The 11986-nt window shown below is 46.4% G+C and overlaps 1 protein-coding gene across 1 annotated transcript in view; it reads right to left on the bottom strand.

Moving 5' to 3' along the window:
* Positions 1-7959: 7959 nt before the first annotated feature.
* RIC8B (RIC8 guanine nucleotide exchange factor B) overlaps positions 7960-11986 on the bottom strand; it is a 303924-nt gene continuing 299897 nt past the window's right edge. Inside the window, exon 10 of the mRNA XM_069228354.1 lies at positions 7960-8288. Within this exon, the coding sequence (XP_069084455.1) occupies positions 8177-8288 (112 nt within the window). The 3' untranslated portion in view covers positions 7960-8176. The remainder of the gene's footprint in view (positions 8289-11986) is intronic.

Raw genomic sequence — 11986 nt, 5'->3', positions numbered from 1 at the left:
GTGAGACACCTAAGGATAAAAGTAGAGAGTCTTCTGAAGGCCCCCACAAATCTGAGCAGGAAGGTGGGCCCGAACTATTTCACAATCTTCCCATGGGTGCAAAGGTAAAACGTTTGATCCCAAAAAGGCCTGGTGTTTGAACTGTAGCCAGAATGGACACCAAGCTGGAGTCTAGGCCTGTCCCAAAAAGAATTCCCCTTGTACTGCACCAGGTAGCTCTGGTATAGCCAGTCTCCAGGTGGAATGAACAGTGTTCCCAGAGCAAATCAGGGTTAACACTGAAGCTACTTTAGTTTCTGAGGGTGGGGTAGACATCGCCACTCTTGCTGTCTGGTCCCCTAATATGAATAAATACAGACCGCACCCCTTCATTAATGGGACTAAGGTAGAAGCCATGAGTGATACAGGTGCCTGTGTCACCATGGTGACAGAAAGACTGGTTTCCCCAGGACAGTATATGGCTGGACAAACTTATCCAGTCACCAATGCTGCCACTGTGACTAAGATCCATCCCATGGCTATGGTGACTTTAGAATGGGGAGGGGTTACTCGTCTGAAACAGGTAGTGGTCTCTTCTGCAATCCCAGTTGAATGTCTACCCAAGGAATGACCTGGAGTCCTGAGCTTGGGCTGAGGTACAACTCAAAATCCATGCAGCCATACTGGGAATCGGAGATGACAAGAAATCGGGCACAGGAAAAAGAAGTGTTGGAGCCTGGAATAATGGGCCAATCTTCCAATAGAAAGGGCAAGAGGACTGGGGGACCAGCTTCTATACAGCACAAAGCACATGACTCCTCTTCTCGGGAAGAAGTCTTAACATCCTCTGAGGGAATTGAGCCCATGGAACTTGATCCTTACCAGATAGAGCTCTTGGGCCAAGGGGAACCCTCTAGGGACCAGCTGTGCCAGGGACAGAGAACCTGTCCCACTCTTGAAGGCCTGAGTCAGCAAGCTGCTGTACAGGAAAAGTGAGATGTCAGTGGCTCCCACTGGGTCTATTGGGAAAAGGGACTCTTGTACACTGAGACCAGAGACCCCAAACCTGGTGCCACCAGGCAAGTGGTAGTGCCTCAGCAGTTCAGGAAATGCATCCTCACTTTAGCACATGACATCCCCCCCTAACTTGGCATCTGGGCCAAACTAAAACATGGAATAGGCTTGTCAGCCATTTCTACTGGCCCAACATGTCACAAAAGGTGAAGGAGTTTTGCGGCAGTGGTAAGGCAGGTGGCCACCCAAAGGCCCTCCTAATGTGACTACTAGTGGTTGGGGTTCCCTTTGAAAGGGTTGGTGTGGACATAGTGGGCCCACCTGAACCACCCACAGCCTCAGGAAACCAATATATACTGGTGGTAGTGGATCATGCTACCAGGTATCCAGAAGCTATTCCCCTTAGGTCTACTACATCTCCTACAGTAGCCAAAGCCCTCATTGGTATCTTTACCAGGGTAGGGTTTCCTAAGGAGGTGGTTTCTGACCGACATGTCAGCTTACCTAAAACACATGTGGAATGAGTGTGGGGTGACTTACAAATTCACCACACCATACCATCCACAAACCAATAGACTTGTTCAAAGGTTCAACAAGACACTGAAGGGCATGATCATGGGACTCGTGAAAAACTCAAAAGGAGATGGGATGTCTTTTTGCCATGCTTGTTTTTCGCCTAGAGAGGTGCCTCAGAATGGAGTAGGATTTCCCCTTTTGAACTTCTGTTCAAAGGGGGACCACTTGCACTTGTGAAGGAGGGTTGGGAGAGAACTCTCCACGAACCTAAGCAAGATGTGGTCGACTATGTACTGGGCCTCCGCTCTAGGATGGCAGAGTACATGAAAAAGCATCCAAAAACCTTGAGGCCAGCCAATAGCTCCAGAAGCAGTGGTATGACCAAAAGGCTGCACTGGTGGGGTTTAAACCAGGGCAGAAGGTGTGGGTTCTGGAGCCTGTGGCTCCCACAACACTTCAGGACAGGTGAAGTGGCCCTTACCCTATCCTAGAAAAAAAAGTGAGGTCACCTACTTGGTAGACCAGGGCACTAGCAGGACACCCAAAAGGGTGAATCATGTGAACTGCCTCAAGCTTTTTTGTGACATGGCTGATGGTTACCGATGAGGATCAGGAAAGCAGAGTGAACCTCTCCCTGACCTCCTCTCTCACAACCCTAAAGATGGGTCAGTTGACGGAGTTGTCTACTCGGACACACTCATTGCCCAACAGCAGGCTGGCTGCAGGCAAGTCCTACAGCAACATGCAGAGCTTTTCTCCTTAACCCCTAGATAGACACACTGGTGTACCCATGATGTGGACACTGGAGGCAGCTTGCCTTTCAAATCCAAGATCTATCGGAAGTCTGACCAAGTTAAGGAGAGCATCAAAGTTCAAGTCAACAAGATGCTGGATTTAAGGGTTATTGAACCCTCTGGCAGTCCCTGGGCTAGCCCAGTGGTCCTAGTCCCCAAGCCTCATTCCCAGGGTGGAAAGAAAGAAATGGGGTTCGGTGTGGACTACAGAGGTCTCACCTCTGACACCAAGACAGATGTTCACCCTATTCCAAGGGCTGATGAACTGATAGACAAGGTGCAGCAAAGTTCCTCAGTATCTTTGACTTGACTGCAGGCTACTGGTAAATTTCCATGGCACCAGGAGCAAAAGAAAAGACTGCATTCTCTATACTTGATGGGCATCATCAGTTCACTGGTATGCCCTTTGGTTTAAAGAATGCCCCTGCCACCTTCCAAAGGTTGGTGAATCAAGTCCTTGCTGGCTTGGAGTCCTTCAGTGCAGCATAGCTAGATGATATTGCTGTTTTTAGCTCCTCCTGGCAGGATCACCTGATCCACCTGGGGAAGGTTTTGCAGACTCTGCCACCTTGTAGGTGGAGGCGAAGTGCAACCCTTACAGCCCAAGATCCAGACAATTCTGGACTGGGAAGCTCCTACAACCATGACTCCAGTCAGGGCCTTCCTTGGCTTGACTGGTTATTATAGGATGTTTGTGAAGGGGTATGGATCCATTGTGCCCACCCCGTGCACAGAACTGACCTCTAAAAAGATGCCAAAATAAGTAAACTGGACCGTTAGTTGTCAAAAGACCTTTGACACCCTGGAAGAGGCAATGTGCTTAGCGCCAGTTATCAAAGCTTCAGACTACTCTAAGCAGTTCAATGTGCTGACAGATGCCTCTGGACATGGGCTAGGAGCAGTCCTGTTCCAAACCAACGATGATGGCCAAGATCAGTCTGTTACTTTCATTAGCAGGAGGTTACTCTCCAGGGAACAGTGTTAGAGTGCCATTGAGAGGGAGGCCTTTGTTGTGGTCTGGTACTTGAAGAAGTTGAGACCATACTTGTTTGGTACTCACTTCATTGTTCAAACTGACCACATACCTCTTAGATAGCTGATGCAAATGAAAGGTGAGAAGCCTAAACTTTTGAGGTGGTCCATCTCCCTACAGGGAATGGACTCTACAGTGGCTACAGGGAATGGACTCTACAGTGGAACATAGACCTGGGACTGCCCATGCCAATGCAGATGGACTTTACAGGTTTTTCCAACTTAGACAATGAAGACAGTCTTGGGAAGGGTTAGTCTCATCCTCTTTCGTTTGGGGGGGTGGTGAGTGTGTAGGAAATTACCCCTTTTTGGCATAATTACCCCCCCCCCCACATACACACACCCCTTTTGCCTGATATTGATGCTAACTTGATTGAGTGTGTGCTGGGATCCTGCTAACCAGACCCCAGCACCAGTGTTCTTTCCCTAAACTGTACCATTGTTTCCACAATTGGCACACCCCTGACTCACAGCTAAGTCCCTTGTAAAAGGTACAAGTGGTACCAAGGGCTCTGTGGCCAGGGAGGATCCCTAAGGGCTGCAGTATGTATTGTGCCACCCTAAGGGAGCCCTCAGCAAACACATGCACACTGCCATTGCAGCTTGTGTGTGTTGGTGGGGAGAAAAAGGTAAAGTCAACATGCATCCCTCCCAGGGTGTCATGTCCACAAACCACTGCCTGTGGCATAGGTAAGCCACCCCTCTAGCAGGCCTTACAGCCCTAAGGCAGGGTGCACTATACCACAGATGAGGGCATAGCTGCATAACCAATATGCCCCTACAGTGTCTAAGTCCATTCTTAGACATTGTAATTGCAGTATGACCATATTAAGTACATGGGCTGAGAGTTTCTCATTGCAAACGTCACAGCTCCATGATGGCTTCACTGAAGGCTGTGAAGTTTGGTATCAAGCTTCTCAGCACAATATACCCACACTGATGCCAGTGTTGGATTTATTGTAAAATGCACATAGAAGGCATCTTAGAGATGCCCCCTGTATTTTACCCAACCCTTTAGTTAAAGGATGACCAGTCTGTGCGAGCCTGCCATTAACAGACAAGTTTCTGATCCCATGGGGTGAGAGCCTCTGTGCTCTCTGGGGTCAGGAACAAAGTCTGCTGTGGGTGGATGTGCTTCACACCATCCCCCTGCAGGACCTGCAACACTTGGTGGTGAGCCTCAAAGGCTCAGACCTTCAGTTACAGTGCCCCAGGGCACTCCAGCTAGTGGACATGCCCCCCCACTCCCATGCCAACCCCCAACTTTGGCGGCAGGTCCAGTGGGAAAATTAGGGAAAACAAGGAGGAGTGACCACTGCAGCTAGGACCACCCGTGGGGTGTCCAGAGCTGAAGTGACCCCCTTTTTGCAGAATCCTCCATCTTGTTTCGGAGGAGAGGGACCAAAAGAGATTGGAATGTGCTCCCTCCCCAAAGGGAGTAGGCACAGGAAGGGTGTAGCCGCTCTGGGACAGTAGCCATTGGCTAATGCCTTCTCATCACTCTAACTCCCCTAAATCTAATATTTAGGGGGCACCGCTGAACCTTGCTCTCCAGATTCCCTGCTACCTCAAAATAGGACTGAAGAACCGACCCCAGCAGTGAAGACACCATACGACAACTGACTTGGCCCCATCCCTATGTGCCTGTCTGCAGCTTCAAGGCTCCTGCTACAAAAAAGCGATGCATCCTGCAGGACCAGCAACCTCCACAAAACCCCAGAGGACTGCCTGCCCAGCAGAGGACCACAAACTTCAGAGGACAGTGGCCCTATCCAGAAGGAACCCTCCAAAACGACTCCAGAACCGCCCCAGATCAGAGACCCCTGTCCAGTCTGCACCCGACGCCCACAGCCCATGTTCAGGTGGCCCACCAGTCCCCAAGCGATTCTGACCTAGACCACCCTGGGTTGACCCCTCCTGGCCGACACCTGCAGCCTAAATCCAGAGGACTCACCATGATCGGATTTGATGAAGTTTCCTGATGCCCAAAAGGTACCTCTGCACCCGTAGCCCCCTGACCTTGGGGAATCCAACAGGCGGTCCAGCAACGTCCAGCTGGCGCTTCTGCTCCTTGTCCAACCTTTGGTTTTCCAGACCCCCTGGACCCAGTCTTCAGCATCCTTGTGACTCCCCTGGGGTTCCCAATTGAAAAGCATTGGGCATCCGATGCTGTGTTGGCACCCTGCACTCGGCCGCCACTGTGCTGCTGAGGGTGTGTTTGGTGCTGACCTGTGCTCCTCCCGCCCCGGTGCTGACCTAAACCCCCCAGGCATATGTCCTGAAACCCGGGTACTTATCTGAAACCTCTTTTCTTCAGAGTGCCCCAAGTCCTCATGTGATTCCATTGAAAACCCAACACCAACTTTGACCTCTGCACCCAGCCGGCCCTGTGTGGCTGGTTGTGCACTTTTGGGGTCAACTTGAACTTTGACGTGTGGACATCCTAACCCCTGAAGACTGGTATCTTAAGTCGAGTACTTACCTGTGCTAACACGTTTCCTTCCCTGGGACTGCATTGGCTCCTATGAGAAATTGCACTGACAACTTTTTAAATTGAAAAGTCTTACTTACTTGTAAACGGTTTTATCTGCAGAACTTAAACAAAGTTCACATGATGCATATGCCTGATACCTACTTACAACTGTACGAACTGCAACAAATACCTTTTGGCTCTAGAAATAAAGTAACAAAATATATTCTTGCTTTATACAAACGTTGGCCTGGAGTTAGTCATTGAGTGTGTGCCTCATTTCTTGACTGTGTGTACAATAAATGCTTTGCACTACCCTCTGATACGCCTAACTGTTCAACCACACTACCACAAAAGAGACCATTAGTATCTACTTTAGCCTCTTTTAATCCTCTGGGGAACCCCTGGACTCTGTGCACACTATACTTCATTTTAATATAATATATACAGAGCCAGCTTCTTACAGTGGTGACTCCCTAACCAATATGGAAATATTTCCCATTTCCCAGGGACAACCCTATTCACTTTGACATAGTTTCCTGGCGGTTTGCCTCTAAATAATCCCACAATGCCCTGCTGTGCAAAAATTCAAGATGGTAGAATCGTCCCTTGATTGTTCAAAGCGCTGGGCACATCCCATTTTTTAAAGTGACCTTTGTTTATATGGCTTAAGATATTAGGGACTATGTGTACTATTCTTCATCTTATTTGCAACCAAAAACGTATTTTGTGAATTGCCCTATGTATTAATAGGCTGGGTCACAAAATAAGGAATCTTAGTGGGTAGCAGTCCAACATACCTAATTAATATTAATTAGGTTGGTTTCAAATTGCATCTCAAATGGGTAAAAATCACATGAATAGTGGCTTGCAAGGGTCCACAGACCACCATGACTGTGATTGATAATACATTTCTAAAAGCCTCTGATTTTCTGAAGGCAAAAGTATTTTTTTTTTAAAGAGTTGATAGTGGTCTTCAGGCCCCTGAAACCTTTACCCCCAAGCCGAAACGAGTTCAAAGATGACCCATTCCCTTTTCCGAATAGGTTACCCCGCAACTGAGTCAGTAACTTTTCAGTGGTTAGCTTTTGCCCTACTTTTCTCACTCCCACCTCAGTTTTCAATTTGTCTCTAATTATACCGCTTCTCTGGCACTTATTTAACGTTCAGTGTAAATTTTGCTTTCTCTATCTTGGCTTTAAATGTTATCTCTTTCTAGCCCCAACATGTTTGTTGATCTTCCCTTATTCCAAGTCCTGCCCTCCGTTCTGCTTCTTTATGTTTAGTAGCTGCCCTTTGCTTTCTTTATGTAGCCTGCCCATTCTCACTCATATAAGATAGTGGCCTCTCGCCTTTCGAATCGATTCCCTATTGATGCCAAATCGGATTCTAATTAATCCGTGTTCAAGAAAATGTTTAAAGAGCAATTATTGTTGCTATGGTCTTAGAACGGACTTTGGCTGTTGCTGCAAACTGACAAACTTTCCCATCTGAACTGATTTATTTTGTGTCGATTGAAGCGCAATAACAAATTAAATAAATTCAAGTTAAGAGCACAACTCTGGTCCTCAAACATGGCACTGGAGACATGGAGGACACTCTCCTCTATCTGCACACTTCCATGATGTAGCTTGCTACCCATCCGGAAATGCGCTTTCATGCCCCGTCAGTGGTATGAAACGTTAAATTAATATGACTGCAGTAAATCATTGGGTACATCAAGTTACTGCAATCAGAAGCGCCCGAGGTATGTCTGTCGAACAATCAAATAGCCTCTAATTTCATGTACCATACTGCATTGGCCAAAATATGGAATTTCGGCGGTATACAACAAACATTAAATAATTATGCTCTTTTGGTCCTGGTGTGTATGTGGTGATTGCTAACAACGGAGCTTACTGTGTACAAGACCTGTTGGTGAGTCTTGGGAAGATAAGATCTGGTCCTTGAGAACTAGACCGAGACCACCAACGATAAAGCAAATTCACACAAAAAGGGACAGTGAATTCTGATGACTCTTGGCTGGATCTCAGATATCAACCTTCAGCTGGAACTGCAAGGTGATGGCAGCCTAAGTAGTAAGGGGGCGGGGAGGGGGAGGGGCTTTGGACAAAAAGAACTGAAAACAGAAATCAATTAATTTGACAATCTAAATGAAGAACTTCAAATATCTTTATTATCGACGGCATCAGAAACGTTCCTCTTTGATTATATTTAAATCAGTAAATATTATCCCATTTCAAAAGAGTCATGTAGAAAGCTCAGGGTAATACTAAAGGTGATGATTAAATCCAACACAGTAGTAGAGAGTTTGACAGAAGCTGAAGTATAAACTGTAAAGGGCCCTGGCTGCTGGGGGCAGCAGGCGGGGTCAGTCCGTGTCCGAGCTGCTGTGCTCATTGCTGTGGTGCTGGCATACGGTTTCTTCCAAAGGCGCCATTGTGCCGTCCGGCCTCACGCCCATTGGCTTAATAACCTCCTCTCTGAGAAGGAAAGAAACAAATTAGAAAAATCCGTTTATTCACAAGCAGAATCATTTTACAAAATGTTTTCACTACACCGCAGGGTTTTGAAATTCAGACAAAAGGAAACAAAAACTCGCAAAATAAAGGGCAGTATTCAAGGAGACCAAACCGACTGTATACAGCCAATTAAAAGCAACATGAAAGTCAAATCCTAATTAGCTAAGGACAACGTGCAGGTCCACGGCTCCAAATAAAAACACTTTCTCTTGCTAATTCTTTTAACGCACAATGGCTGCCAAACTTTAACCTGCTATTCCGCCGAGCAGCTGAATTAAGCGCGTCGCGTTATTTGCGTTCGCCTCATTCAGCCGGGACAGCGCAGCCGGTACAGTCTAGTGGCTCTTGAGCACTCGGGGAGTCGTTCTGAATTGGCCAGCCACCTCTATTGTCCCTTTTGTTTTCACCAGTTTAATTACAGGATCGACGGTCATTTTAATCTCATCAAAAACTCCAACAGCTCTTCAGGCTAATCCAATTATATCTACTCCACAAAATGTCGCCTTGCTTCAAGATTATTGATCAACTATTTAAAAAAGCTTTGACAAATCCTTCGCATCTTTCAATATGCCACCGCATGTGTTCTGAATGTGGATAATGCGGCATACATACTATCCAAAATCTTAAATGCGAGGTTTTCTATAAAAAAAAAACTGCGCAAGAGGTAGTTGGATTTATGCAAGTGTATGACACCCAAGGTACAGTATGTAGAATGTTAAAAATGGTGGCATTGTTGTCACCCCTAGAGGGTACTGTCATACAATACAGTCTTTAAGAAAAGTCTACAAATTTCATAGTAAATCAGTGACAATCGCGGAAGAAGGAAAGTGAGTTTCGAAGTCCAAACGTAGGGAACACCCACAAATCGCTGGCGCCAGCCGCTTGAAAGCCTGACTAGTCAGACGCACCCAACTTGAATTTGTCTTAGTGACTGTTCGCTTCTTACGTGCAGAAGTAAAACAATTACCTTCCACAGACGTGGATGTAAAACAATACGCAGAAACATAAGTCCTCAAAATTGCTGGGGAAGCTGTGCCACCCACACACGGCTCCACTTCCCCTGGTCTAGCTAGGATTTTGCCTTACAGTGGGTTTGACGCTCTAAATACACAGGATGGTGGTGGGGAGGGGGTGCATGGGGTGTTCTGGGGTTCCATGTTTCGCGGTCTTCTCCCGCAAAGTACAAGGCACTAATGAACCCCCACCCATAGCACCGGGAAGCTAATGCCATATCCAAATAGGCTGCAGGGCAACTGTTGATTGGTAGCAGCTAATCACCGATTAAGAGGCATAGGCCTTTTACTTCTACATCTATGGGGAGGCAGAGTACAGACCCTTCCCTAGAAAATCTGGCATGTTAAACAAGTGCTGTGTATCTAGGAGACTGTAGGCGGGTAAATGGGGAGTGTTTACCCAAAACTACCTTTGTCCTCTGTGGATGAGAGACCTGCGTGCTCCTGGCTCGGAGGCTCTGACCCAAACAGTATATATATATATTTGGTGCCTTATATATCTGCTTCCCTATTATCAGAATGTCGGCTTGCCCCAGTACCAGATCCTTCCCACACCATTTGTCGCAGTGCTGCGTGTCGCCTACTAACCAGAAGGCCTTGGCTGAGGCAGTTTGGGTGAAATGTACATTCATTTGTCCATGTTACCAGTCCTTTTGTGCCTTGTAGGAAGCCCATATAGATGGACTCTTTCCCGATTACAGGGGTGGCAAACAGTTTTTAATAAAGCTCATCGTTTCTTGGTCCCGGCTTTCGCAAGAGTCTTCTAAGCAGGAAACACGCTGGCCCCATTCCACGAGTAGACTCGGTGCAGCATTACAGGAAGACTTCAAAGACTGGGCCTTGTAATTTTCTTTCCCTGAGGGCCAGAAATAGGCCAGATGAATCTGTGCTGTTGCGACGTGCTCTGGAAAAAGAGTAAAGCTTCACTGGCAGTTAAGAAGAAAAGGCGGGCAAACTGCCGAACGCCTATATGACGACTGGAGGACGTACCCAAGAGAAACTCAAACATCATCTTCACTACCCGAGGATTGAAAACACGCAGAAGGCACGGAGGCAGCAACATTTGCAAGTCTACATTGTCAAATCAAAGACCTTCAATTCTGCCTCATTCTAAATCTGTAGGGAAAGGGAGGGTTTCATTCTAGTCATAGAGGTTTGATGTCCTGGTGACTGAATGTTTGCTCTGATTTCTCAGCACATTAAATTATTTATCTCGCCCTCACAGATACGAGATACCTGAAATTGTGAATGGGCCCTATTCCTATGTCCATGTTCTCCAGTCTGGTTACCTTGAAGGTCCTATGGGTGCCCCCGTTTCCTACCTACTGAAAATATTGAACGTGACTGGCCAATTTCAAGATGACTAACATTTGAAACGGACAGGAGATGCATTTTGAGTGCCATCCCAACAGTAGAAATATTACAGTGTGAAACATGTGATTGACAGAACATGTTGGACCTTAAAAGCTTCTCACCAAACTGAATCCATTTTGCATATCAGCTATTAGGCCCTGGTTAGCCACGTTAACTAGACACCAAACACTGCATTACGAGATGATGAGCAAAATGGGCTGGTAATCACAGGCATGATATTTATTACTGCCAAGTGATATTTCCAGCCCATTTTCCAACCATTCCTTCTATGAGGCACGGAACGAGGAATGAAAGGCAAGACACAGTATTTTAATGCATGTTTTTTTATGAATTCTTGGCCCTTTTCGCTCTGTTGAGAACAGGAGGTGGAATTTATGACCAGAAACGCAAGTGTCAATACTGGGTGACGTAATGCCCACCAGTAACACTTAGGCCCATATTTATACTTTTTTAGTTTGCGCTGCTTTTTGACGCAAAAACGGTGTAAACTTACAAAATACAATTGTATTTTGCAAGTTTGCGCCGCTTTTGCATCAGAAAATGACGCAAATGCGGCGCTAAAAAAGTATAAATATGGGCCTTATTATCATGCTAAACGATATTACCCTTTTACCCTCTGAAAAACATACAGCAATACTACTTGTAATGATGCTTCAAGCCTCTTGGAATCATAAAACATCACTGTTGACAATGGATTGGAACTCTGTTCATAAAGGGTGGTGCTTATTTGGACTTTTAACCCCCTACCTGCTATTGACTTGTCCTTCCTGGCCACAGCACTATCAGATGCTGTGGACAGAGAAGCCATATCCAAATACCCAGCAGAGGGAGAGCTGCTGACGTTTGCAGGTCTGTTGCTCCCCTCACTCACCATCAGCTGAGTGAAACATATTTCCAAATGCAAATCTATTAACCTGTGTATCTAGAAAAAGGTAAGACATCACCTGCCTTTTTTTCCCCTTTCCCACGGTTGAGCAGCAGGCACAAAACTACCACTGCTGGAGGATAATTGTCACCCTTTCTCTTCAAAATGTCTCACTAATCCAGGACACCTTCTTGGACAGCCTCCAGACTGGACAGATACTCCTCCTGCTGAAAAATCCTACAAGAAATCCAACTCACCTTACTAACTTCAATCCTATAACCCACCTCCCACTTGCTGCTAAAATCATTGAGAAGTCATTCAAGCACAGGAGCACATCAGCAAAAACAATCATTAGCAAAGCAAATAGGTCTTTCCCAAGAGAGCTATTGGCTTTGGCAATGTTTTGT

Source organism: Pleurodeles waltl, chromosome 4_1, assembly GCF_031143425.1.
Source record: "Pleurodeles waltl isolate 20211129_DDA chromosome 4_1, aPleWal1.hap1.20221129, whole genome shotgun sequence".
NCBI classification, from domain to species: Eukaryota; Metazoa; Chordata; class Amphibia; order Caudata; family Salamandridae; genus Pleurodeles; species Pleurodeles waltl.
The sequence above is the reverse complement of the archived record's forward strand: the minus strand, read 5'-3'. Positions and strand labels throughout refer to the sequence as shown.